This window comes from Bombus pascuorum, chromosome 8 (assembly GCF_905332965.1).
Source record: "Bombus pascuorum chromosome 8, iyBomPasc1.1, whole genome shotgun sequence".
Classification (NCBI taxonomy): Eukaryota; Metazoa; Arthropoda; class Insecta; order Hymenoptera; family Apidae; genus Bombus; species Bombus pascuorum.
Genome location: NC_083495.1, coordinates 6419350 through 6446306, shown reverse-complemented (window position 1 = coordinate 6446306; position 26957 = coordinate 6419350). Strand labels below are relative to the sequence as shown.

Below are 26957 nucleotides of genomic sequence, written 5' to 3'. Positions count from 1 at the left end.
TAGCTGTCGCTTTATGTATCCACATCGAGCGACAATCGAAGAAGCTTCGAAACAGGAGACAGAATGAACCATTGTCTCGGTATGAGATGACGTATCTGTATCGAAGATCGCGTCGGCCTTCCCTCGTATCGAGTCGCACGTTTTAGTTTTATATTTGCAAACCGTAATAGTCGACGGGATATGGGAATGCTGGTAGAGACAATTCAATAGATATTGCTCCGTGACGAATAGAAAATGAATTTCAAATTGATTTCCATTGTACATTTCATTCGGAATACCGAGAAAATGGATCGGGCACTGATACAACGAATTCAAATAAAACTTCTGTTGCTATTATTTTTTACGCTTTTCATCTCATGGGCGAACGCAAAATTTCTCAATCGTGTAAACACCAACTCTCGAACAATATATTTGCAATACGCCATTCGATCATTCTGCAAACTTTTGCCGGCGTGCAGCATTGCCATCCGGATCATTGCAAATAATAAAAACAGCTCACTCTCACGTACTGCAAATACAGAAAATGGAATTAACAGACTGTTTGCCGGCCGCTTCTTTTCGCGTGAAAATATTAGCGAGCTTGTTCTACGATTATATAGGATGTCCGACATAATGTATGCTCCCGTTTAAAAAGATCGTTCCACTTGCGGAAAAAAGTCGGAAATGAAGAACACGATCTTCTCTCTAGGGCTCACAATTAATTTTAAAGAAAATTGACTACGAAGATTTAAGAGATTTACACAATGTGACGTTTCATAGATAAATATTAAAATGTTCTCTGCACAATGATCGCTTCCTTTGATATACCTTCCTATACTGCAAACTCGATCGTATAAAATTGTATGAATACACAGCAACGTGAAATTATTGGACAATCTGACAATAACGGTCAAACATAAGTATATATATATATATTCTATTTTATATTCAAACGAGGCTCATTATTCCGCTGCGATTTAATTATATCGTGACACGTGGCAAACACGGGATTTACCATTATTACCTTTTTCATACACGAGAAACTCTATGGAACGTTGAAAATCGTAACGGCTGGTTCGTAATCGAACTGCCTGCATTAAATTCGTCATCTGAAATAAAGTTATCTATTGCAAAGAAGAAATAAAATTCATAGAAAAATTCATAGAAATAACGTGCTCGATAAAATACATTTTCCCGTTGGAAGAGAATAAACGTGCGAAATCGATAACGATACGCGCACCAGACGAGATAAAGTAGCAGACACGCGACGATGCTCTGCTCGTTTTCACGGCGCGGCGTCTCTCGAGCGTTGGCACGTGAATTTGCCATTCCGTTAGCGACGATTCCATGTAAACTGAGTTACATTATCCGCGGAAATGTGTCAGCAGTTTTCTTGGGCCTCGGCCAAGATGTTTGTCTTCGCGCAGAAGGAAGACGTCGCGGGCTTCGTGACAACCGTGCAAAATCCAACGAAGAAATTTTTCGAACGAAGAAACGTGCGTGACTGGACGTTCTCGATCCCCTGGACAATTGTCTTTTCAAAGATCACGCATCCGAACGCAACGATCGAATTTACACGATCACCGTAATGCGCTAAGCTTTCTGTGATTTTTCGATAACTCGCTTTTGCACAGCGAAGTTCAATACACGAGGCTTTGACGTTAAGGAAGTCGCTTCTGAAATTTAACAGCGGAAGTGGACGTTTCAAGAGAAAATCTGATATAGTTCGTTTTATAAATTTTATTTTATCGATGAAACTGTTTGATCTGGGATTTAAAGAATTGACTTGACCATATTTGCTACGAGAAAAGTCTCAATCTGTTGAAAATTCTACTCTTTGTAGTTACAATGTCCTATATAGTATTTTTTCACTTTTCAAGACGCGTTGAAATATGTATTGGAAGAATCCAGATATTATCTTTTAAGTAAAATAATTTAACTTAATTAATAGAATGGCAGATAGGGCATTTTAACTAAGGAGAGTTCTTTGTGCAGATTTTCTAATCGGTATTATTATTATTAGCATTTAGCTGAATCGGTCTGCTGGATTCTTATTTCCTTGTAATTTGCATATTTCCTAGTACAGTGACAAATTCTTGAGAAAGCAACACGCTATATGATTGACTACCTTCAATGCATCATTTTTCAGGAAGAAGCAAGGCTAATTTAGAAACTGTCATCACTGGAGTATCGCAGAATCATCTAATAAAATGTTACGATAGAGTCTCTCCTTCTTAATACGGAATTACAACAAAGGAAGGAGTTTACTTTTCGCACATTTTCTGTCATTAAAGCTTCATCTTGATTACGTGTTAACCTTCTTCGTAGTTCCAAAGGGAAAGCAGTTGCTGAAAAAGAAAAAGCGTATTCATTATCATTCTAAGAAAAAAGATACAGCGATAGTTGTGTCGGAAACAGAGTCGTAAAAAGAGAAATACAAAACTTCGTTGTATAATTTTCACCCTATGGAAGGTATCCTGAAACGACGCCATGCTCAATATCATTAATACTCCCGGTCCAATCCAGATTCTTAAAATAAAAAGGACAGACCTCCACGGTGGTAAATTCAGCAGGATTTTCGGCACGTAAACTGGAAGAAACTTGGTTCCCCTCCTGGCTGGGAAAGTTGTCTGGAGAAGTTTTCTCTCACGATAGCCACAGAGAAATGTTTCTCGAGTCCACGAGCTGACATTCTAAAAATGAAGTCGTCCACGAGACCTCCTCCTCTTTCTCGGTTCTCTTCCGATGTAGATCTCGTGGAAGTCCTCCATGGTGACCGATGACGATAGCCGAGCGACGGTTACGTAACAGCGAAACGCTTGATAAATGCGAGTTTATTTCAATCCTCTTTGCGTAGGAAGTGGTCAGGGTCGACGTCCACTAACCCAGATAAAGCGACTTTGCTTTTCTGTATGGTATCTTCGGTACTCCAGAGGGTGTCAGAAGGAGGCGACGTTCCTTGTCTCTGTTCGATTCACGAGCCAACGTTTCTCTTTGCCCAGCTTTCTACGTTCTTACTCTGCTGGCTGGACGCCCTACTCGTCTCTTTTGCCTGGCTTCATGACTCGACTGCGCGCGATCGAACTACTCTGTTCCTGTATTATACGCTCGGTCTTTCATTAATTCTGCCCGTTTCCCCAACTGTAAAACGCCTTGCTCGTAGTCAAGGCACCTTGTCTTCCTTCTTGAATGCAAGCGCGCCTGTTTAAATTTCGGCAAGGAAACGTTAGGACAGAGGCGAATTAGCTTAAGTTCTACAACGTTTGTTTGTGAATTATTGGTGCAGATTACGTGGAGATGTTGTGCCTTTTGCGAGGAAACGAGGGTGGATTCTTTGAGCTTTTAGCTAGTTTATTTAGCTCATTCTTCCGTGAAGGGTGGAACAGGCGACCTCTGTGATCGAGCTTTCTCTCCTTTTTTATAGTGGTAGACGCTTTTATCTTTTTTATCGCTATCTTTCTTCTTTGCTTTGTGTTGGTAATAGGTTCATTACATCTAATTACTAACTTATGCTTATGATATTATGAATACACGTGCTAAGACAATTTTTCGAATATATTAACAAAAATTTTCAGGTTCCTTCATTTTCAAATTAAAATGGACCTTTTCTTAGTTGTACTGCAGCCTTTGACGACGCCTTTTTCGATCGTCTCTTGAAACAAAATAAGCGAAGGACCTGGAGATTCGTTTTTATTGGCGGGATTTGCGTTTGTCGACATATTCACGGTATGGTCAAGTCAGTCGAGTAGGTACCTTGGATGAAACGTGGCTCAATAAGTCGCCTGGTACTTTGAATATCAAGACTTCTCGAATGCCCTTTGATAGTTAAGAGAGTCCCTTTTTCTGCTTTGATCCTGTACTTCAAACGGTTCAGGATCAAACGCAGTCTGTTTTAACGGAGGACTTAGGCTCTTTAAGATTTATCGAGCGTAAGTGGGCAATAAGTACCTAAGAGATACGAGATCGATTCCTGGAAGAATAGTTTACAAAATCGTTAAAACTTTTAACCAAAAAACAAGAAGAGAAAGATAAAATAGCAACCTTTATTCTTTCTATTCTTTAACAAATAGAGAATATATTTTGCAAGAACCCAGGTAAGAAGTTTAGAAATTCAGTAATTTATATAAAACAGACTATTAACAGAAATGTAATTACTGTGAACTTTCGTCGTATCTACTTATTTCACGCTAATTTCACTCTCACTCGTTTGAAGTCAAATACAGTAGATTACCCACAGAATCAACAGTAGCACATATAGAGACTCAAGTAGCTATAAAAATATAACAATTTATCTGTCACACTTAAACTTACATAACTAACATAAAAATATTATTCGTAAGTCATACTTTCGCATAAAGCAGCTTCTTTATATCGTACTTTCTTTTGTACCTATCAAATCAACTTCGCCAATACTTACGTTTTCGTCCACATTATCCAGCAACGCTTTCTTCCCCAAACAACTTCACCCCCTATGTCACCTCATTGTCTCAGACATTAAAACACCTTGAACCGTGGTTGGTTTAATTCGCAGCTTGGTCAGGGTCGACGTCGCGAGAGAGTCCAGTAACCCAGATAATACAGTCGACTTAGGTTGTTCCTGTCAGGGTATCTTCGGACTATGAAGCAAAGGGGCTAAAGATTCCGTGCGTTGCGTGCGCGCCAGCCTCCCCTTTCGTTTCTCGTCGCGCCGCGTATCCACCCTGTTGTCCCTCTTTCTCGCACGGCCACCCCTCGAAAGCCATCCACCACCTCCTCCGATAGCGGTCCGCGCACTCGTCCGGGGGTGGTAGATCGTCCTGGCGCAGCCAGTGCCCGCGCGTCTTTCGCGATCGTCGGACCGCGCGTACTAAAAACGGGGAGGTGTTCTCGATCGCGTGTCTGTTCGACCCTCGAGGATCGGATGTATTCACGAATGTGTACGTAGCTTTGTTTCGGGACCAGGAAAATTAATCTACCGAGTGTTCCAAGAGTGTTTATGGAGAGAGTTGGAGGGAGATCGACGAAGGGGTTGAAGTGGCTGTGGCGGAGAATTCTAGGCGTGTTCTAATTAATAAATCTCGAGGCTGAAACTCATAAAGGGAATTAATCGGAACGATTATCTTATTTCATGTATTTTAATGTATTTTACGAAAAGGCGATGTATCAGAGGATGAATGGTGAACATGAGGGCACGATGAAGTTTACTCGTCGATTAGACGTCAGAGATTAAACACCAAGTGAATAGTATTTAGCTCCAAGTATCTCGAATATTTGAAAGATATCGCGTATCGGTTGCCCGCGTGTACCGATTCTCGAACTCTACCGCTTTCCGATGGAAACTACTATAATGTATGAGCGTTAAGGAAAGTCCTGCGATCTGAGAATTTTCGAGCCGATCCGCCAACCCGCTATGACAACCCGCAGGACAACGAGAATTCGCTGCAGATAATACTCAGCTACGGTTATCGGGATGAACATATCCGATGATCACGTACGACGAGGACGATAACGACCGGTGTAACTGGCCTATCGTATTGGATCGACGTGATTCCATGGTACCATCTCGCGTTAACGAGAAAGAATTGACTAGATCGTCCTGATAAAATTACTTTGCCTCCCTCTTTCTTACCCTGTGGTTCGTTGCGAATCAGATTTCCGGCCTGACATCCGATCACGGAGCTTCGATTCCGGCGTGAAGCATGCTACGCAGGACAAGCCTCGTGCAGTGAACGTTGAAACGCGAGTGTCTAGTGGTTCAAAGCGTCGACAGGGTGCTTCCGTAGCAAGGTAGACGGACGAGTGAAGTGAGGACTCGTTACCTGGCTTAGATGAATATTTGACGGTGTCTGGCGCGAAGGGGAGAAATGTGAGTACTCGCGTATAACCGTTTGCAGACAAACATATTCGCAATGGTTTTTCGTGGTTTTTCCAAGGTGTAGACAAGAATTTAAGAATAGAAATGAGGAGAACGTAGGTGATTTATGAACAAAAGGGATTCTACGCTGGCCTTGAACCAAAGGCAATTTGTTTACTCGGCGTTCGAAGCGATACTCTTTTTATTTTTTCCCGAACCGCTAGTAATTCAGGTGTCGATGTGTGATCGACGACTAACTATGCGTTAGTGTCATCAGTCGCGATTATCGATAGTTTTTCACGCGACGATCAGCAGTATTAGCCATGTTCGTGGTTTATGTACAGCTTCGGCTGAAACGCAGAGATACGCGTGAATTTCCAATGGTTTCCGACCGGTTAGGATTAATGGTCAATGAACCAGTTTCCCACCCTCTTTCCCTTCTCTTATCGCCTTCCTCTACTCGTCATTTTCATCGTCGTTTTCATGCAGATACAATTTCCGTTGGCAAAGTTTAATAAGACCTCCGCGAACGCTCTCGATAAGCACGATCGTTTGCAAAACTTCGATTTCTAGCGAAACGAGTTCGCTCAAGTTTCAATATGAATGTCGTTTATGTATCGATTTAGACGTTGACGGTGTTGAACGTTTTTCAATCGACGAGTCGATAGGCGTTCGTCGGTGCGCACGATTTGCAAAACAAAACGAATCGTAATTATAATTCATGGTTGATGGCGCCATGCTGTCTCTGCAAATTCCACGCTTGACTTCCACTAGTAAAATAACTGTTATTGTTAACATTATAACGAGATAATCGTATATATAAATTGACGCACGATCGATGTTTAGTAATTCACAGATATTTCTCATGCTTTTGACAAAGATCGAGCATCTTTCGCTTTCAACTTAGGGGATCTCGACGCGCAAGCTACATATGTATATCTTTGGTAAATTTCTGGTCACTGCCACCGAAGCAATCTGCGCCACTATTTACGAACAGGGTTGAATCGTTTCGAAATCGATTTCGGGTCAAAGGCACGGTACGAATGGAACCATTGCTCTAACTACGTTTCGTCTAATTTAATTACATCCAACGAATGCTTTAAACGCGTAGCTACTGTTCAACGTCTCTATCTGTGGATCAGCCTTACTTTCCTCAGAAAATTCATTATGAATCACGATGGTTGCACGGCCCTTTTCTCCCGCGGAGAATTAGTTTCGAAATTATTCGAAAACCATCCACTCTGCTAACCAATCCCTCTTCACACAATTCCGCTTGAATTACAATATTGTGTTACGGAATTTTGTTCGCGAGTATAGGATCACGTTTCGAATGTGAATCGAATTAAATACCAAAGACTTGTAAAATGGCCCTTCAAAAATATAAAACAAAATCGTACAACACGCGTTCGTGGCAATGATTCGATCGTTGTGATGGCATCTTCAATTCCTATGAACGAACAAGCGTGTTCGAACCGCACGATAGGAATGTAGTCTTTTTAACTTGTTTGCTCTCTCCATCCTTCTCTCTCTTTCTCTTTCTCTTTCTCTCTCTGTCTGTCTGTCTGTCTTTCTCCCTCTCTCGACAATTTCTCGGGCTTCCACGCAAGCAAAATGGGTTTCGCCGAGGACGAGACATCCGAAGAATAACGACAATTACCGTGCAACCGTGCTACGACGTTTCCAACTTTGCTCTCGTTTCGACAGTTTTAGAACTTCCTCCATCTGTATCTCGCTAGCCGCGACTTTTGCTTGCGAGCCTTGCCAAATATAGTTTTTCACATTCTTCCGGAAAATATATACTTTTCAAATATATACGATAGAAGTTAATTGAAATATACTTCACCTTTGGAAGATTTCCATGTCTCCCCTGAAGAATTATATTCGATCGTTGTTAGGATTTCAAGAATCAGGAAGCGAATGATAATTACAATTGGAATGACCTATATCGTCAGCGGGAAATACGCGGATAATTTATAGTCTCACCTGTCAATAAATTAATGCCAAAATCTATTAACTAGGTTCGGCTCGAAATGGAATTATCGAATGGAACTATTTTATTATCCCTTCTGACTTTGTATTTAGTGCGTACCGTAAATTAGCACAATTGCATTTGCGTTTCACGTGAAGGAATTGTGGTGCCTATAATCGCCTGAAAAGAATCGCTTACTGTAGCTAAAGTACATTTTCTATTATAATTAAATTCTAATATTTCATTATGCAACGATACAATCGTCCTTTTTAACGATACTATACATATACAATAGGCTCGTATAACAAAAGAAGGACGAAATTAATATACTTACTAAACGTTCTATTTAACGGATATTTATATATAATTTTCTATAGAATTAAGGATTTAATCTATGTCACTGAAACGCTGTCCCACTCGAAAAGCTCAGTCCATATTCCATTATAAATTTTATTCATCGTACATCAAGTTCCATCTCTCTCTCAATATATACATATATCTCCATTCTTCGCTTCTCCTTTTACCCAAATCTCTCTAAATCCAAAACAATATCATAATATAAAAATAATTAAAATTCCGAACTGATCTGAAACGGAGAAGAGAAGAAGAGTGAGCGTGTCAGAAAGGAGACGATCGACAAAAGGATATACAATTCCGTGGAAGCTTTCGAGATGATAAAACGAGTCGAGCAAGTACATATAGCGTGTAGTCGAGTTTCGTAGCGACGACGATAAAGTTCACCGATCACGAGGATCGCTTACATAATAACTTTTGCGATTTCTCGCTCCTTTTGTATCTGCCGATGACGCCCTGAAGATCTCAGAATTCTTCTGTCGGAATAACTTTAGTTTTGTTACAAAGCAAAAGAATATTGAAGCGCATGTTGATTAAGAAGAAAATTCTGTTTTTAACAAAGAATTTCTCAGTAGCAATATTAATTAAACCTTCTTGCACCTTTCTTTTCCTTGCGAGAAGGTCACATGTTATATCCTGAAACTGTTTATTACGTCAGTAATTCACTGGATTCTTTATTTTACGAGCGAGAATTGCATAAGCCGGATGATGCTAATAAACTGCCTCGCAACAAAATTAATTAAACCATCTCCTCCGCCTTTTTTTGCCCGGACGCCTTTGATAACGAAAGCCTCGTCTCATCGTTGCTTCTCCTTTCCTTGCCTTATCTCTTTTCCATGTCCACTTTTTTTCAACCTGGCACAAAACACAAGGACGATGAACCGTTACAATGTATCGTTACAGCTTACTGTCCGTTCTTCGTTTACGAATCACTGCTTCGCTAGGTTAATTCTATGCGGAAGTAAAACGTTAGGCGAGTAACAAAAGAATATCGAAGTTTTTCTCAATCTTTATTCACCATTTCGAATCGAAAGTATCTTAGCTACATCTCCTCGAAACGTACAAAGGAAGCTAACTTTACGCTCCTTAATGCTGTTCAGCGTTTTCTTTTTTTTTTTTTTTTTTTGTCAAGGGAAACCATCAAACGTGAATTTTTAGTTGCATTAAAAGGTTATATTAAAAATCGTATATCAGGCAGGTTACAAAATATTAATGTCGAGGGGGAAACGTTAAGTAGACAGGTGTCTGGCAGCTGCCCAATACATATCTGTTAAGATACGTTTTTATTTCCCAGAAATCGTACGTTACAACCCTCGGAAATGGCAAGACTGTAGAACCGATACGTTCTCATGGATTTGAAAAAATTCAATTGCCTTCCCGCTATTTTTCCTTGCCAGTCGAAGAATACTTCACGCGGCAGTCTTCGAAAATAAAGGGAATATTTTTTACGTACAATATCCTCCGATAATAACAAGAATGAAACTGAGGGCAGTGAGACAACGATCAAACTCACCGAGTTTCTTCGTTAACATTGACAAACTTTCGACCCCCTCGATGAAATCCGATGGTAATTGGCGCAATCTTATTGCGTGATTTGCTGATCCGGAAGGAATGGGCCCGGGAAATATTTCGGATGATCACTGTTCGTCAGAGCAAGCCGATCAAATTTTCTAAATTACTATGAGCGATTTCACTTACCGGTGTCGCGTGTTCTAACAAATGGTGATGGATTATCGATCGATTGAATTCACGAGCGACCCGAAATAAAACCGCAATAAATGATCGATTTTGTCGTTTACGTCGATCGTCGACGAAGCGTAATCCTCGGGCCTCCGCTATTTCGTCGGTAATATTCACTGGGATACACCATGAAAAATCGCTAAAAAGAAGGAAATGACTCCGTGAGTCGTAAACCACGTGAAGTTTCGCGATGGCTGATAAAATCTAGCCGAATAGAGACAGAGAAATCAGCGAGAGGGAAGATAATGGCGGAGTTGACGTTTCTAAGGAAAAAGAAGAATGGAGAATAGGAAAACAAGGGCGATTCGGAGACAGACACGTAATCAAGCGGCGCGCTTAAGGCCGGCCGTGGAGAAACGGCAAACAAACACGGCTAGGGGCAAAGTTACCCATCGCTAAATTGGGTTAGCGTAAATCCGTTTAGGTTAACTCTAATAGCGGAAGCGTGAGCTGCATGTGGCAACGACACCGAGCTCAGTACTTTGCTATGAAGGCCCTTTTATACGCTCGGTGCGTTTCTATCGATCAAACGCTGATCAGAGGAATCGAACAGCTGCGAGATTTTTATCCAGAGATGACCTTACGTGACGTAGTCCGATGGTTTCCATGATCGAGACCGTGTAGACGTGATATATTAAAGTTCGAAATGTAATTGTATTTCGAATGACAGCTGCAAGACACTTTATCGAAATATCCGACAGAAACGTTGAAGAAATTTCTTCTAAAAGTGTCAAGTTTCTCTGCAGACAAGTTCATTTTGTGATCTCAAAATGTCGAGGTGGAAACGTTATGTACAGTAGACACTGCGCAAAACTTCTAAATCATAGACGATACTGATCTTATAACGACAACTATTTGAGAAAGTATTTCTACTTACTGTTATATAAAATGTTATATAGAAATGAATCTTCAGAAATCCTTTACAGTGTTATTTGTCTGTTGTTTTTCCTGTTTTGTTAATTGTTTATAGACATTTCGATAAATGTCCCGATTAAATTAATTTTTTAACTGAAAACTTCCTAAGAAGTGACAACAGATTTAAGGCGACGTTAAGTATCATTATATTTATTTAAAAACACAAAACATCTCCATTTCTTAAATAGTTTAAGATCCTCGCACGGTACTGTAACTAGAAGTAAATATCACGGAAATACAAATTTAAGATTAAAGCAAATTCCTTTTATAATGTGCAAAAATATGTAGCGGCACATGAGCTAGAGAACAATTCAAATCATGTTGTTGTTTTACCTCGGAGTATCAATATCCTTAGGATACACGTGATGTAATAATAAATAAACTCCGGGCAAAACAATGTCGCCGCTATGTGGAACCATCAAGCAAACTCGAATTTGAATTTTCTGGCTCTCCCAGTTACAAATTCAATTATCTAGCAGTTATCGACGAGTATCTAACGAGTATTATCTATCAGCGATCTTATTTTGCAACGTTTATATTGTCTGTAGCGAACCTGTTAGTACGAGCGATTATCGTCTGTATTTATTTATTTAATTATTTTAGATATACTCGGTGGTTTCAACAACGAGCAATCTCGTCTAATAAATCTCACGATCAACCATCCTACTCAAGTTCTCTACAGAAATAATAGCTAATTTCTAATTATCATATCGGAATATAAAAAAATTAATTTATGAATTCTATCGTGTGGAAATAGAGTATCCTTGCGGCTGTTCCTACTGCGTCGTGTTTGCGGAAACGACTGAATATATAACCATTATTGTTAGCATAATTAAGCGTTCTGTTGGCACAGATTACATTTCACTGTTAACAACAAGACGCAGCAAGAGGACCGTGAGTTTAAACAAACGATAAATCCCTCCATTATCTCGCCGTAGATATAACAACAGTTAACCTTAATAACGGCGGCGAAGCGTTTTCAATTACGTCAGGACAAGAGTACTTTTCCTATGGTCATTAAAACACTTTCAACGAAGCCTTTACGTTGGCCATTAGACGAATTATACAGGTTTGCTCGTTTTACATCGGACCGAACGCAATTATAATTGTTAATTGACACGTACCGAGTACATTCCCGCGATATTCGCGCGCCATTTTCATCGATAACTATCCCTACACGTGTCGCACGTTTGCAAATTGCACGCGTAATCGCGTTAACGTTTCACTTGACCTGCATGCAAATGAACCGTGCGCGGTCCACGTGACTTTTACGCCGCATGTGTACCACGCAACTTTTTATGTTATACGCTTCCATTGTGATTAACGCCTAAATGAGTTAATTCGAGAAACTGGGAGCTCGTTTGCAATATAAACACCGAATGGAAAAGAAATCCCATTAGATTCGTTCATTATATAACTATCCTATTAAACACCGTACTCTATTATTCTCGAATACAAGTAGAAAAATAAGTGTTGCGAGAATTTCAAAGATTTAGTTATCGAAAGGAAGTACCTAGTCGCTTTCAATAACGACTTTTCCCCTCGGTAATCTAGATTCTTCGATAGAATTATATAATCCTTCTTTCGCTAAAACGTATCCGCTGAATCATGATATATATCTCCAAACAGAAAAAAAAAAAAAAAAAAAAAAAAAAAAAGAAAAGAAAGAACCGAGGAGGAGGAATTCCTGAAAAGTTCAATTACCAGAAGATATTGCTCCACCACTTTCGACGAAATCGCCACTCAAACAAAACCGACCTTTTCCCAACAAATCAAATCGAACGGAACTCGCTAGTGACAATATCGCTTCAGGAGCGTTTTGTATCGCGTTGAGTGTATCCCAGTTTTGTTGTTTTTTCGAGCGTGAATTCAATTGACGCATCGTTGCTCCAAGATGCACATAGTGATTTATGCTCGTAGCTTATACACGCTGGGAAGCTTCCTATTAAACTGATGGCGTGCATTGGGTCTCATCGACAAACTTATACACATGCAGAAGATGGAGGTAGAGTTCATACGTGATGTCCGCGAAATTATACCGGATAGCCAATGATATCCGAGCGGTCTGGCCTGCATGATTCTACCAACACGATTCCCTGTGTGCACCTGGTCTCCCTTTCGCATAATGACGGATCATATGTACACACGGCGATGTGGCCACCATTGAACGCTTCCAAAGAGACTTACCGATGTTTTTCGATAATCGATACCTACCTAATGAGAATGCCGGTTCGTCTGACATTGCTTCCTCGTTTTCCCGAAATTCTGCCCACTTTATCTAGAATTCGCGTTCTTTAATATCTCGGAATGAAAAGCATATCGATAAAAAATTGATATGGATGACATGGACAGTATAGCTGTTTGTAAAGTTGGAATTAATGGAAATATTCATATTGGTAGATAATATGCAGGAAAATAAATTATTGGTAAATTGTAGATTCGTAAGCTCGTATTCCAAGTGGAAAATTTAAAAGTATAAAGGTGCGTTGAATACGCGTAATATGCAAATATATTTAAGATATTCAAACTGCATTCGTTGCGTCTATCGAATAGGTGAAACAAGTTTCTGTCTAGGTCCTAATTTTTTAAGTGCGCACGTAACGGTAGAAATTTGAATCTATACTCGCAGTACAATTATTAGGAATCTAGAACAAATAACTTAAAATAACTGGAACAGGTGAATTCCATTTGCAATAAAATATCTTGTATCGTTTCAGGTATGGACAATGAAGGTCCTCTGAGGATTTGCATCAATGTGCGCGGCGAGGCTCCGGCAATGTGCGGTTCCGTGTTAAAGTGTTCGTGAATAATCCTAGTTTTCGTGTATTCATATGGTTCTTTCGGCTGCTGGTATCGCATTCTGCCCCGAAACGGAGTACGCAAGAACGATGTCATAGTGAGGTGCGAGTTGAGCTTACGTCGAGCACAATGGCACTTTTGTTCGCCATCATTGTCATCCTGGTCACCACTGCCATGTCGCTGCCACCGGTCATCAGAATCGGTGAGTCGAATCGATGGCTACATTTTTTTAACGTGTTATCAAAAGCGACAAAATTAAAAATTACCGAAAAAAAAATTGAAAATTAGTTGGCGAATGTTCGTCTCTTGCAAATTTAAATAAATGCAAATTTACATAATCCTTGTGTATCGCGTTAATTAGATATAAATCCTGAGAGATTTTTCGAGATTTACGCTCCTCTATAATTGACAGGAACGAAATAATTTACAATATACGTGGTGCGATGATTGGTCGCGAAATTGGGATGAATTTTATACGATTATCTATGTATTCGACACGGTTACGCGGGTAAGGATGTTGTGGTGAGTAATTAAATTTATCTCGCGGCACCTTTTTCACGGTGGGTTCTGCTCGTTAGGAACGAACGTAGGGAAAACAAAAAGAAGGAAAAAAGTAAGGAAGAGAGAAGGAACGAGAAAAGAGAGAATGTTCCACGGTGAACATTTATTGAATGGGTCGAAGTTAATCTTTGATAGACGGATTGGAAGTAAACGAGTTTTAATTACTTCTACGACTAATTAACGAGCACGAGATTCTTTTCTCTTGTGCCGTACTTCTGATCCACGAAAATTTCGCACGGTGGCTGATGAAGGTACACATCTTCGTTCTGATACACCGAATTTAACAGCCTGACTAATTAACCGCCTCGCGAGTTAATTTAGCCCCTAGTAGTGCTGCGGGTGCGGGTCTACGTGTTGCTTCGATACACATATCCACGCATATATGCCTTTTCGCCCGCTCTGAAGACTGTTTAACCAACGAATTAATCTTGAAATATACATCTCGACGTGAATAGAAAATTCATCAATCGCAAATATATGTATAATACATCCACACACAACGTTATATCCGAAATTTGCCCCTGGACTTCCACGTCCTTTTCGTTATAATCTCTAGAATTGCCTTAAGCTTCCTGCTCCGCGTACATTTATCAATTAATATACCAGCTCAACTGATTAGTTACCCAATGTGGAAAGCTTGGTAAAAGCTTTTTCAGGAACAGAGATCTCGGTTTGCATGCCGCATACTATGCGGTCGGGTAGCAAGCAAACGATTCTCTTACAATGTGATTCATCCTTTAAACCGAGTACCTCTTACCGGTTAAGTCGCTTCCATGATCTCTAAGAGCTTTGCCGCTCAGGGGAAAGTTTCCATAATGGAGGACGTAACTCCTACGAAACAGGACACTGAAAAATTTAACTCGCTGGCTGGTCGCTACGTGACCGCACTCTCGAGCGTACGTTCTGCGACAGAGAGAATCAGGGAGGGCCCCGCAAGGTGACTACAGAGGATCGAATCTTCACCTGTTAGCGGGATAGTGCGACTTCATCAGTCCACCCTCTTTGCTATTCCGCGCACAGCTTCGACGAGGGGACCGTACATCCGAAAACGTCGCTCCTCAGAGGTACACACGTTCACCCCTGGCCATCATCGCGTCCTGGTCACGCGACCAAAACTTTCCTCCCGGTGTAATTGCAAGAATTTCCACGCGGTGAACCGCCCCGGGGAAACTTAGCCGCAATTTGAACCATACTATGTTGACGAGTGAGGCCAGACCGTGATTAAGGGGGTGCCAGCGTGGAGAAATCTAGAAATGGGGTTGTTGGAGTATTCTAATCATAGGAAGGATGGAATTTTAGGGAAATTCTGATTTGATTAATTCAATTTGGAAGAAATTAAGATAAGAGAGACTCTACAGAATAGTTTAGGAAAGTATTCGAATACTTTCGAAGACCAAAGAAGAAAAACACGATGAATCACGTTTTTCGTTTTATCGAGACTATATCTTTTTATTCAATTTTTAAATTATATATTTTCACCAGCCTTCTGTTTTTTTTATAAAACTTAGTGAATTTTTATATGTCGTGCCTATGTCAATTTTACGTTAACGAATATTTCATAATATTTTATATACAAGTTTTTTATGATAAATGTTCAAGTATTTACGTGAGCTAGTCGATCTAGGGAAACTTCAGGATTAATTAATTAATTTGAAATAGCTCGGCTTCTGATCAAAGGGGAAGATTTCAGGGTCTATATGAACACAGACCTGATATACAAGATACCTATCAATTAATGTACATTTATGCTATACAGTGCTGAGATTACTAGCCATTGTCACTATTGCAACATCCAGTAGTATTATGGATTTGGACATTGCGGAATACAATTCCAATATTAACAGTAATTAAAACTGGACATTAATTAGCATTGGGTACATAGAAATTGTATCTTTGATTTTGATATAATTGATATAATTGATATAATTTTTATTAATAAATTATTTTTAAGGCCTACTATGTATATTAATTAATCTTGCAAATAAACAAAAAACATTTCCCCTAAAATGCATGATACAAAGAAAGATGTAGCAACGATTTTAAACTAATAAACTAGTTTTAACTAAGATAAAAGTTTAAACTAAACGCAATTAGGCCGTAGTAATCTTGGCAAAGAGTTAATAACATTTTCTCTAAGAAGTATCACAACTAAATAGGATTTCCTCCTTATTCGACTAGAGTAATCAGCTCGACGCTGATGTACGATCTCGATGAGACAGTTTCTTCCAGCGGAGACAACATCGATCTTTTGATACATTGTCATTCGTGCACAAGCTTCGGGAATTCTATTCCCTCTCTAGCCTTCAAGTTGGAAGAGAATCTTATTCGGGATCTCGATGAGAAACAGCGGAACACTGTTGTGTTGCACCTGAAAAAGCTCATTTTCCGCACGAATCGTGTGAATAGCTCATCGTGATTCAACACACGGGACTTGCTTCGATATCGCATGACTTTCGTCGATGTCTCGAAACGTTCGATTCTTCGAGGAAAACTCACAGAATCAAAATTTCACGTGACCAGTCATTGCTCGAAACGAATATCGTGAATTTCTTAATGGGAATATATTTTTATTCAATAATTTGGTTAAGGTATCCTAAAAATCAGGATTACGTATACGGTATTCTGCTTCCTTCGGCAGATTAAATCGATGCAACTGATACAAGATTTGAAGATCTTACGTTTCCAGTTTGCTTTACATTGATTTATTGATTCCATTGATTGAGACGATGGAATATGTACAAAGCACGATACTTGGCAAATTTATTCGTTATTATAATCCATCGACTGCGTTACTAATTCTCTGTTTAATAATTATCTCTTAAGTCTATCACAGAACAGACTTCTCTTTGAAAACATCAAGTGAGAAAGATTCGTCAACAGATTTATCCATACCAACCATTATATATCTCTAGCGTAAAATAACATTATTTCCAAGTAAATCTCAAACGATATTTTTGTATTCAACATTTTCTCATCGTTTTGATGTTCAAAACCGACTCTATAAATATCCCAAACATATTTTATGATATTCTGTGTAATACGCAGCGCCGGGTAAAAGCTTCGTCACATAGATCTGTGGAACCGTGTCACGTAGAACGAAAAGGGGCGAGCTTTCACCTTCCATCCCCGGACGATGTTCGCGAGGCACGTTCCGCAAATATAAGTTGGCGAATTTCCGACGAGCACTCCCGCGACTTTAATTACCCTCGCGGCCGTGCGAATCAGTCGAGTTGCTAGCATTAGATTCGCGGATCGATATCGTTAACGACGAAGATGCGACGCGTCATCCTCCCTTTCCGGCACTCACGGAAGGTCTTTTCGAGAGGAGGCAAGGGGACGCGGGTCGAAAAATGCACTCCTCCGTTAAGCCTGTGGATCTCTTCCTTCCTGCTGAATATTCCACGTCGTAAAATAAACCCTAATGAAGTCCGGAACGAAGGCGCATCGCTGTGGTGCTAACAGTATTAAAGATTTATAACTCGACTACCGACTACGGGGAATTATAATGTGCTTAGAAGCTCTACGAAGGTGTGGTTGCTCAGTGTCAGAGAAGAAGCCGGTATTCTATGACGATCTTGCCGTATTTCCAACCAAGAAGTTCTGCTTTATGGGAACATGGCTGGATCGAAGGGTACAATTTAATTGGATGTATCTTTTTTAGAATCGAAGTACGTGTCACGACTCTTCTAAGTTTATAATCTAAGTATATTTCTGAGCGTTCAAATATTTAGTTTATTGTAAGTACTGTTCGCTTTAGGACAACGGAAGTGTCAGAACTTAATTGTTGTTTAAGCGTTCGTAATCTTATTCTCTTAGGGTTAAGGACTAAACTTTGGCAACTGTATGGACTTTATGGGAACGAACATTTTGAAGCTTTTGATTAACAAGCCCAGCAGTGATCATCAACACTGAACATCCAACTTTGTACAATGACTATAAAAAGAAACAGAATTATGAAGATCTTTCTAGTATCATCTTCTATACGCAATTATGACGTACCTTGCAATCTTTTGTGGATCAAAGCTTTTTCTCTACAATAATATTTTTGTAATTTTCTAACCATATACTACGTACGTACATCATCGATAACATACCAATGACAAATCACATGAAATCGGTCCAATACGGAACATGTTAAAATCTTCGATCGAAGGATCAAGAATCGAAGTGATTCGAATCTGTTAATTCATGTAAAGAGCGAGATGATTACTCGAGTAGTCGATAAAGCATCTTTATCTGTGCGAGCGGCAAGGCGTCTCCATTAAAGTTTCGCGAAAATTGCTTGGAACGAGGCACTTAGATTTTATCATTCGGTTAAGTAGTTTTCTCGTGGCTCTGAAATTTAGTTCGTCCTTCTATCGTTATCCTACTCATTCAGATTTCTCTTCCTTTGAATCTAGCTGCTTCTCGATAATCGCGTAATACCCTGACGACGCTATCGAACTATCTGTTATTTACGAGTATTTGACCCGTTTCTCTGTGTTTGTCTGTGATTGTGTTACGTGAAAGTCGAATGAAAAGAAATAAATATATCGAACGGCGATATTCGATTGAGCAGATGGAGTTTAAGCCGATTGTTTATTTTCGTGTTTATTCGTGCGTCTACACCAAAACTACGCGATATTACTCTATTACCGATTGGAGTTTGTTTTAACTTTGGAATTTACACAATCGCCGATCGGTGGATTGCATATTTTCTATCGAAATTAAGTTTCATATTTGTATGTTTTTGTCTGGTTGTAAACGTGTTTTTTGGACACGACGAAAAATAGAATAGTTCGTAACAAAAGCTACGTAGATATCAAAAATCGACAAGATTCGCATGCTATTCCAAAGTCGGATAAAATCAATTTTGTAGCATATGTTCCACTATGAAACGCGTTGCGTGTGCTTTCCGGCAGGAGGAAATTATTCGTAATAACACCTTTCACTGGAACTTCCAGCCAACAGTTCGAGCGTTCCGCCTTAACGATATCTTATTCTCTTGACAATCCCTGAATACCAGCGACTCGATCCAGTAGGAAAGAAATAATGATAAATGTCACGGGAAAAGTCTCAGGTATGGAAAATGATCGGTCGACTATTCGCGTTCCGCGAGATTCTTATCTCGACCGAAGAATAACTCTATAAATATCCCGAAAACCGGATCTAATTCCGTAACGTATTGTATAAAACGCACAGCGAAAAGCGAAACCACGAAACAAAAACCATGAAACCTGTTAAATCTTGCGAAATCCATTAAATCGCTCCTCGACTTTTACATAGATATCAGCGAAATAGTCGAGAGATTAAAAACGATTCAAGACATCGTTTTGAATCTAGATAAAAGGTGCAAAAAGCGTGGAGCGCGATCATCAAAAAATTCCTCTTACTTCTCCAGTGTCCACGTGACACTGAAAGAGAGAAAAAAACGGGCACACGATAAACAGCCACTCGCAGGTTCCATGAAACCACTTCATTCTCAGCGAGTGCTCGAGACAATGCGTCGTCACTTGCCTGGCATACACGGTTCCAAAGAACGCGCCTCGCCAACGAGATAATTCATCCGGGCGAGATTGCAATTCCGGTTCGAACCAGCGAAGTGGCCGTAATTGCGAGTGCAATCGCGCGACTGAGTTGCCTCGTGAAATTTATGCGTCCCCTTTCAGCGTCCACGCGAGCCATATCAAACTGAACGTTTTATTTCGTGCGTCGACGACGAGTCAACTTAGAGCAGAGATAGCTGCCAAGACGACGCAAAGCTCCAGAGTATCCTTGGCTTTTAGTTCATAGGAGTTGCGACTTACGACGCATATAAAGAGCGTCTAGGGAACGCTCTGTTGTTCCGAGGTCGTCAACGGCCAAGCCACTCGTTTTCCCACCTTCGAAACAAATTACTAAAGAAACGCTCGTTATTTGTTGCGAAAAGTGGCCAGTCGATGAGGTTGTTTCTTTTAGCTGATGAATTTTAGCCAGCGGGAGAATGTTGGACGCAAGATCGATCAGAGAATTTTATTTGTCTTTATTGGAAAATGCTTCCCTTCCTAACAGAACGTATTGACTGAACGAGAAGGTAGGACGGTGGTTTGATTGGTTTCGTGTTTTTCGGCGGAAATGAGAACCCAACCAGATTTCGTGTTGCAGGAATGGGCAGCTAATTAATTTAATCCTTTAACTATTATTGAAACTATGTACAGAAGAACATGAAATTCAATCTGTTCTCCCCGACCATCGATTCATCTACCTAAGCCCCAACCACTTCCATAACGTTTAACCGAAATCATTCCTAGTCCTTGTAAATCCAAGGCTTTACAACAGCTCGCCTCGTGACAGTTAAACAGCCACCCCTCACGGTGCCATGAATAATTCAATTTTTAACCCAGAATCCGTTAATCGAACGCGATACCTTTCATGCAAATGCCAGGAACTTCGCTGCACGTCCCTCTCGGTTGCTCCGAACCGTTCGTCCGTCAAACTTCTACTCGTTAGAACGTCCACTTCGTGTGTTCTCTCAGTCGTGTGTTACACAGACTCACGAAAGCACTCGGACAATCATAGTCACCTTCTACGAATACGTTACGTGTGTAGCACGAAACATTTTGAAATTTCGTTAGTATTGTTATCACGACAATTGATTAACATGATTATATTGATAAAGTTTCAAACAAATTCAAAGATATATATATTATACCTCACAAAAGTATTTGAATCGATAATCTATTATATATTAATAAACCTCAACATTTAATGGGATCTAATTTAATAATATAATATAATTTAATATAATCATGATAGTCGAGTCTCGTTACACTGTTAATGAAATTTCGATATGTTTAACGAATCACATAAAGCGTACATAAAATCGTTGTATGGTTAGTGTCCAAATACTTTGGTGAGGCAGTGTACGTATGAAGTATTCATTCGATGTGTTAGATTCGGCGCGGCAGCGTGGCGTGTTCGCTTTTAGTCGAGTACTCGCTTTCGCCTGGCAGCACACATACATCGAGGACACATGCACCTAGTCGATTTCACGTGCATACGTATGTCCGCACCCAACGCGACACCGGCCATGGTGGACTGGGTGGGGAGGGAAGGGCGCGCTGGGTGAACAGGGTGAGCTCGCGCGCGAAACGCTGAGTTGCAATATCGGAATTCCTAGTAGGTAAGCATCGACACGGGCCTTGATCCAGATTGCGCACAGAGCCGAGTATCGCCGTGACTCGTACGCCAACCTGAAAGAGAAAGAGAAAGAGATCATGTTAAGGCGGCTTTTCAAACGACTGCCTCGTATTTTTCAAGAGCCTCCTGATTCAATGGTGATGCGCCTTCCAGTTCGCCCGGAACTCGCTTCGAATCAACGAGTACACTTTTCCACTTGCCATCACATTCCTTGTACTCTTCCTGTTTTGCCTGACTTTCTCGCCGAAACCCTTTTTTTTCGGCTGAATACGCGTGAAACGACGAGCACGTTTGTGTCAATGTTTCTTGAGGATACTTGAATGGTCTGTTTGGATATATGGATAGTCTCTGTTTTCATACTGATTTGAAGGGATAATAAGGGATTCTGGAATATTGCGTGAGACATTTTATTTCGTAATTAAAACGCAATAAGTGATTTCTATTAGTATTAATTAATTTGGATTTGGAAAATTTGTATGACACGATCAAGTAGATTCAATACACTTCCATGGTGAAATTTTTTGAAACTTTCTAAATATTTATAAACTTATTTATATAGTAACCTCCTTTCTTTTCTCTGCATTTGTCGACGACGGTGATGACATTAATTTTCCATTTCTTCAAGAGTACCATACGTATACTAATATTTGACAATCAGGAAACTTCCCATCTGTAGTTGATTCAATTTTCGTTCAATCTTATGAACCGGCCCTATTAAGAGTATTACATTCATACGTACAAAAACAAAATTGCAACGAGGTTTACGCGCTAAATAAATTGTAACAAAGCTTACGCGGGCAGATTCAATTAATGCGCACAAACACTCTCTTTCCTCTTAATCCTCTTGGAATTTCACCGCAGAAAACAATTTTGTTCGCAATGTTCCACGGAACTGATACAGCCTGAACAATAAGCGCAATGCTTACAAACTAGCAAAAACGATCCTTGGCGAAATTATCAAAGCAAATGCGTATAAATTCAGAGATACTCGAGAGAAGGGGGATGGGGGAGAGAGATAGAGAAAGAGAGGGAGAGAAAACCAGGAAGAGAACATTTGAAAAAAAAAAAAAAGAAATACGAGCTTTCAACAGGACGACTAGGACGATGTTCGTTTATCAACAAACAGAATTCGTATAACTCGCATATAAAAAACGTTGCGAGGATTTATTTCGTCGAAAAATATTCATATATATTCGTCTCGGTAAATAATACATGTTATATCGTGTAACCTACAAACAATGTAGCAATTTATCGGGTTGGCTACCACTGCTATTTACATACAAATTTGTTTGGCCAAGCATGTCCGAGTTAGATAACGTGTCCTATAATAAATATCGTCTAAGTGATATTAGATTGAAAATCTGTGATGCGTGTTGTCTCTTCTCGATCACCGCTGATAAATTTTAGAATTAGCAGGATAGTAAAAAAAGCAACCAATTTCTGAATAATTTTTTATAGAAATTCTACAGATTTTTGTAGATTTTAAAGAAATTTTTAAAGAAAATTTTCGATTAAATCGATTCGTTACGCCTTAATTAGATATTCTGCATGCTATATAGTTATCTAAAAATCCAAAATGTCCATTAAAAATAATATCATTTCTTTACTTTTCGTTTAAGCATCACAACTTGTTCCTATTTTCATAACAAAAATTGTTCTCTCCATAAAACTGTATTTCTGTTTGCCTTCAGCTTGTTGAAACTGTCTGTTTTCGTATCTGAAGCACAGCGTCGCCGGTTGGGATATAACGAGCCGATATCGTGCGTCGTTCAACGCAACGATCGCACTTCGAGCGACTCTAGATTACTCGCGCAAAGTCGTAGCTAAGAACGGTTCTCGGAACTCGGCGAAGAATTCTCATATCGACGCGACGCGACGGTACAGTACAGGGGGTTTGAAGAATTTTTCGAATTGATCGCGCTGTTATGCGTTCCACGCAAGGAATTTCGGCACTCTGGCGTTCCATCGTTCGCCTCGGTTCGTTAAGCGAAATAATAAGGACAGAGATTATCAGACGACTGTGCGAGTTCTTTTGGGATTTCCTTTCTCTGTGAACGTTCGTCATAACGAGATGAACAGGACGAGACGAGACGAGACGAGACGAGAGGAGACGAGACGAGACGTCGCGTCGCGTTGTATTTCGACGTGCGCGCACACGTAGTGAGTTCGTCATGCTGAAAACTGAGGGATCGTTTCTAAGAGAGGGATTTCTAAGGGAAATCTCCTAGCGCTCGTTTAGATCATGGTAGCGTAAACGAAATTGTTCCGCCATATTATTCAAAGCGTGAGTTTAATTAAATTTACTTAAACTTATTCACGATCCATTTTCTATAATCCGTAGGATAAATTTTTAAACAACTCAACCCCTAGCTTGAAAACTGTGCAAGGCAAGATAAGGAAATATTTGGAAAAACCTAAAAACGGAAGGTTAGATTATACTTTTTTCTTGTACAAATAGCGATAATTTATATCCCCACGGAATATTCGCGATACGTGCTCTAGCGTTGGTCATAGTCAGGCATCGTGTTTTAACGTCATGACCCCTTGGAAAAGCCAAGCGATTTATTCGAGACGCAGACCCAACTGGCGCCTCGAAATTCCGACGACGACCCGCTTATTTCATCAAGAATTCAATAAGAGAAATTTTTTATAAGAAAGGGTATGAAATATTTCGCCAGGTTTGAAAAGGGTGGTTGAACATGACTTCTCCTATCGTGTATTGATATGTTCGAGATACCATTTTCATCCTGCCATTAGAATTTCTACGATTCTTATATGTATAAAAAGAAAACTTCGTTTCGTGAAAGCCCAAGGTACCAGTAGATTCTTTTACTGAAAGTTTCATACGACTTTACTACACTCTTGTAATCTCATAGTTCTTAAGGCATTTTGTATAAAAAAAGAAACTTTGTTTCTTGAAAAATCTGCGTATCCCCTTTGGGTAGCGAAGACTTCATACAGTTCTATTAAACATTTTTCTACAGTTTCTAAGACGTTTTTCACGAGAATAAAATTTCAACTTTACAAGAGAAAAATATCGTGCAATTCTATCACAACCACATAAGTTTGCTACGATTCAAAGAATTTTTTTATGAGAGATTTTTGGGGAACTTCCTTTCCCCAAAAATTGACATATCACCCGATGAAAATTTCATAAAATGCTACTACGACCCCATAATGTTCCCAAGAAACTCTATGTCTTTTCATAAATCACAAGCAAGTGATCGTACGATGTCACGATATCTATCTGCACCCAAGTGAGAAAGCTTTAATGGAGAAATTCTATCGTCGATACGTGAGGAGTGAGTTCCTGTAAAAAGGAGCTAACCGAGGCAGAGGGGATCACCCAATCGTCAAATATTTGGCGATCGACGTCGAGCAATATTTTCCCTCGACTATACGCCGAGATTCCTGGTTAATCGATCCCTTTTTCATCCCATAAACGCATGCACGTATATGCGTAGGAGGTGGAGTTGATCGAACGACGTAACCTATTAAAAAGAGGAGAAACGATGAAAACGTCCCACGAGATAAAATATCGGAGCGAGTAGCTGCGATCCGAGTCAACGAGCTTATCCAGATGCGATTGAACGTAATCCTGCTACGAGACAAATGATGTCTCGTGCGGGAGACATATCCGCCTGCCTAGTACTCCTGCTATCGCATTGACGGAAGTTAAAGAATAATCGTAAAAGTGGAGTTAATCGCTCCAATGGATTCGTGGTTTTGTTTCGTCGAGCGTTGCATACTTTGTACATATGTGATAGTAATTTGAGTTTTACAATAATACTTTAGAAATTAATATTAGCTCTTTCATTCAGAAAATTCTTTAATACAATTTTTTCAGGAAGCTTCTGTTTCAGATAAAAGTACGTAAATAAGATAAGAGGATCATGGAATAGAAAATAAGAATTAGGAATTGAAAATACACTTGGTATATATGTATGAAATGCTGGATAGGTATAGATATAATCATTGGTGTATAAGCAGCATATGCAATATAAGCTTTGAACTAAATTAAATATAACGCAATTGCTCGCGCACAATTCCTTTCTCAATTCCACATTAATGCCTGTGTAAATCCTTCTGTTGTTCTACAACCTTCCTTGTTTACGTGTTCAATGCAAATCTCCAACAGGGTCGAAATTGATTCGCGCTTGCTGATTTAGAGCCGAAGATACATAGGAGTAAACATCCGGGTACTAAACAAGAGTAGATAAATTTCACTGAGAAATGCTTCTTTAAAGCGGACGATCTGACACTAGGAAAGTCTGGGAACCTTTTAATTGGATTGGTTTTACTACTTAACAAATGAATTTCGTGAATTATTCCTCGTAAAATTGACGTACTTAGCGCGCAATTAGGGACGGCCGTCAGTCAAATTAAGCAGCAAATTTAAAATGAAAATCGTCGTAATGATCAACTTGCATCCCTGTCTACGACCGAGATAGAAGAAAGACAAATATTCTCGATTAAATTTTTAATTCCGAACGACTTCCTCTTAATACCGAACATCGTTTGCTTTAATCCATCTCGGGGAAAATTGGACTCTTAATTATCTGAGCTTGTTTTAACATAAAAATTTGAACTGATTGTGAAAATACAAGGAAAATATTTTTATCAGCAAAAAACTCAAGAAATTTAAACTATGATATTAAAAATATTTGTTTTAGTACGTTACAATATTAAGATTCAGAAAATATAGAAAAATATCGAGAAAATCACGAATAATAACAGAGAAAATCCTTGGAACATGTATAAACCGCGATGAAGCCATCAACAAGCTGCTACCTGTGTCCACTTCTTGAACATAAACGATACGGGTCGACAACGAATAGATATATCGCGTTTCATTGTGAGTGAATAGTGCCGACAATGCGATCGAAAGGTACAGAAGCTGGGATTTCCACCGAAGGGGCAGGGTTAGCAGGCTGATATTGTCGGGCGGGGTGTGGAACAAGTAGTCATTTCGGCGATGAGATCAGCCTGTCGAACCCTGCGCCGTGTTTTATTTGTTCGATTGGTCGAGCGTCCTGCGAGAGAATCCTTTTCCCGTGTTCCACGTGGTTACGTGGCACTCTGCAATCCAGAGGGCTGTAGACAGTCTAGATTCCGTTAAATCCCTAACACATGTAGCAAAAGGACACCGGATTATCATGTGACTATTCATTTTCGTTTTCGATAGTCCGTATAACATTTGAAACAAGATTCTAACAAAGACAAGAAAATATATTTAATAATAAAAATTCACCGTTTTTAATCTTTTTGCTACAGTACTATAGACCGAATAAAATTACTATAAAAGTTAGTATACGTATACAGTGTTGCTTGATCTACTATACTACAGGGATACTGGGTTGTATGCAGATTCCTGTTTGTCAAATATAAAATAAAATGATGAAAAGTATATTTAATAAAAGAAATTCCAACTCTCTGAAACTATGTTTCTCTGAGGATTCACGGAGGATTCTCTTGCTTCTGAATCACATACACAATACACATTCCTGCCACGTGCTGCCTAATCTCTATATGACATCATGCACAGCTATTTTCACAGTAGGATCACATTGTGTGTTAGAATGGATACAAGCGCAAAACGTGTAAATGAAAGAGTTACTGAACATGTGTTCACTGAATATGTAGCGATAT

The 26957-nt window shown here is 39.6% G+C and overlaps 1 protein-coding gene across 6 annotated transcripts in view; it reads left to right on the top strand.

Moving 5' to 3' along the window:
* Positions 1-4897: 4897 nt before the first annotated feature.
* The window catches only part of LOC132910107 (glutamate receptor ionotropic, kainate 2), a 165386-nt gene continuing 143326 nt past the window's right edge, over positions 4898-26957 (top strand). For 5 of the 6 annotated variants that reach the window (XM_060965574.1, XM_060965573.1, XM_060965578.1 and 2 more), the window contains exons 1-2: positions 4898-5824; positions 13508-13791. In XM_060965574.1, the coding sequence (XP_060821557.1) occupies positions 13719-13791 (73 nt within the window). In that variant the 5' untranslated portion in view covers positions 4898-5824; positions 13508-13718. The remainder of the gene's footprint in view (positions 5825-13507; positions 13792-26957) is intronic. The other variant, XM_060965575.1, reaches the window with a different exon arrangement.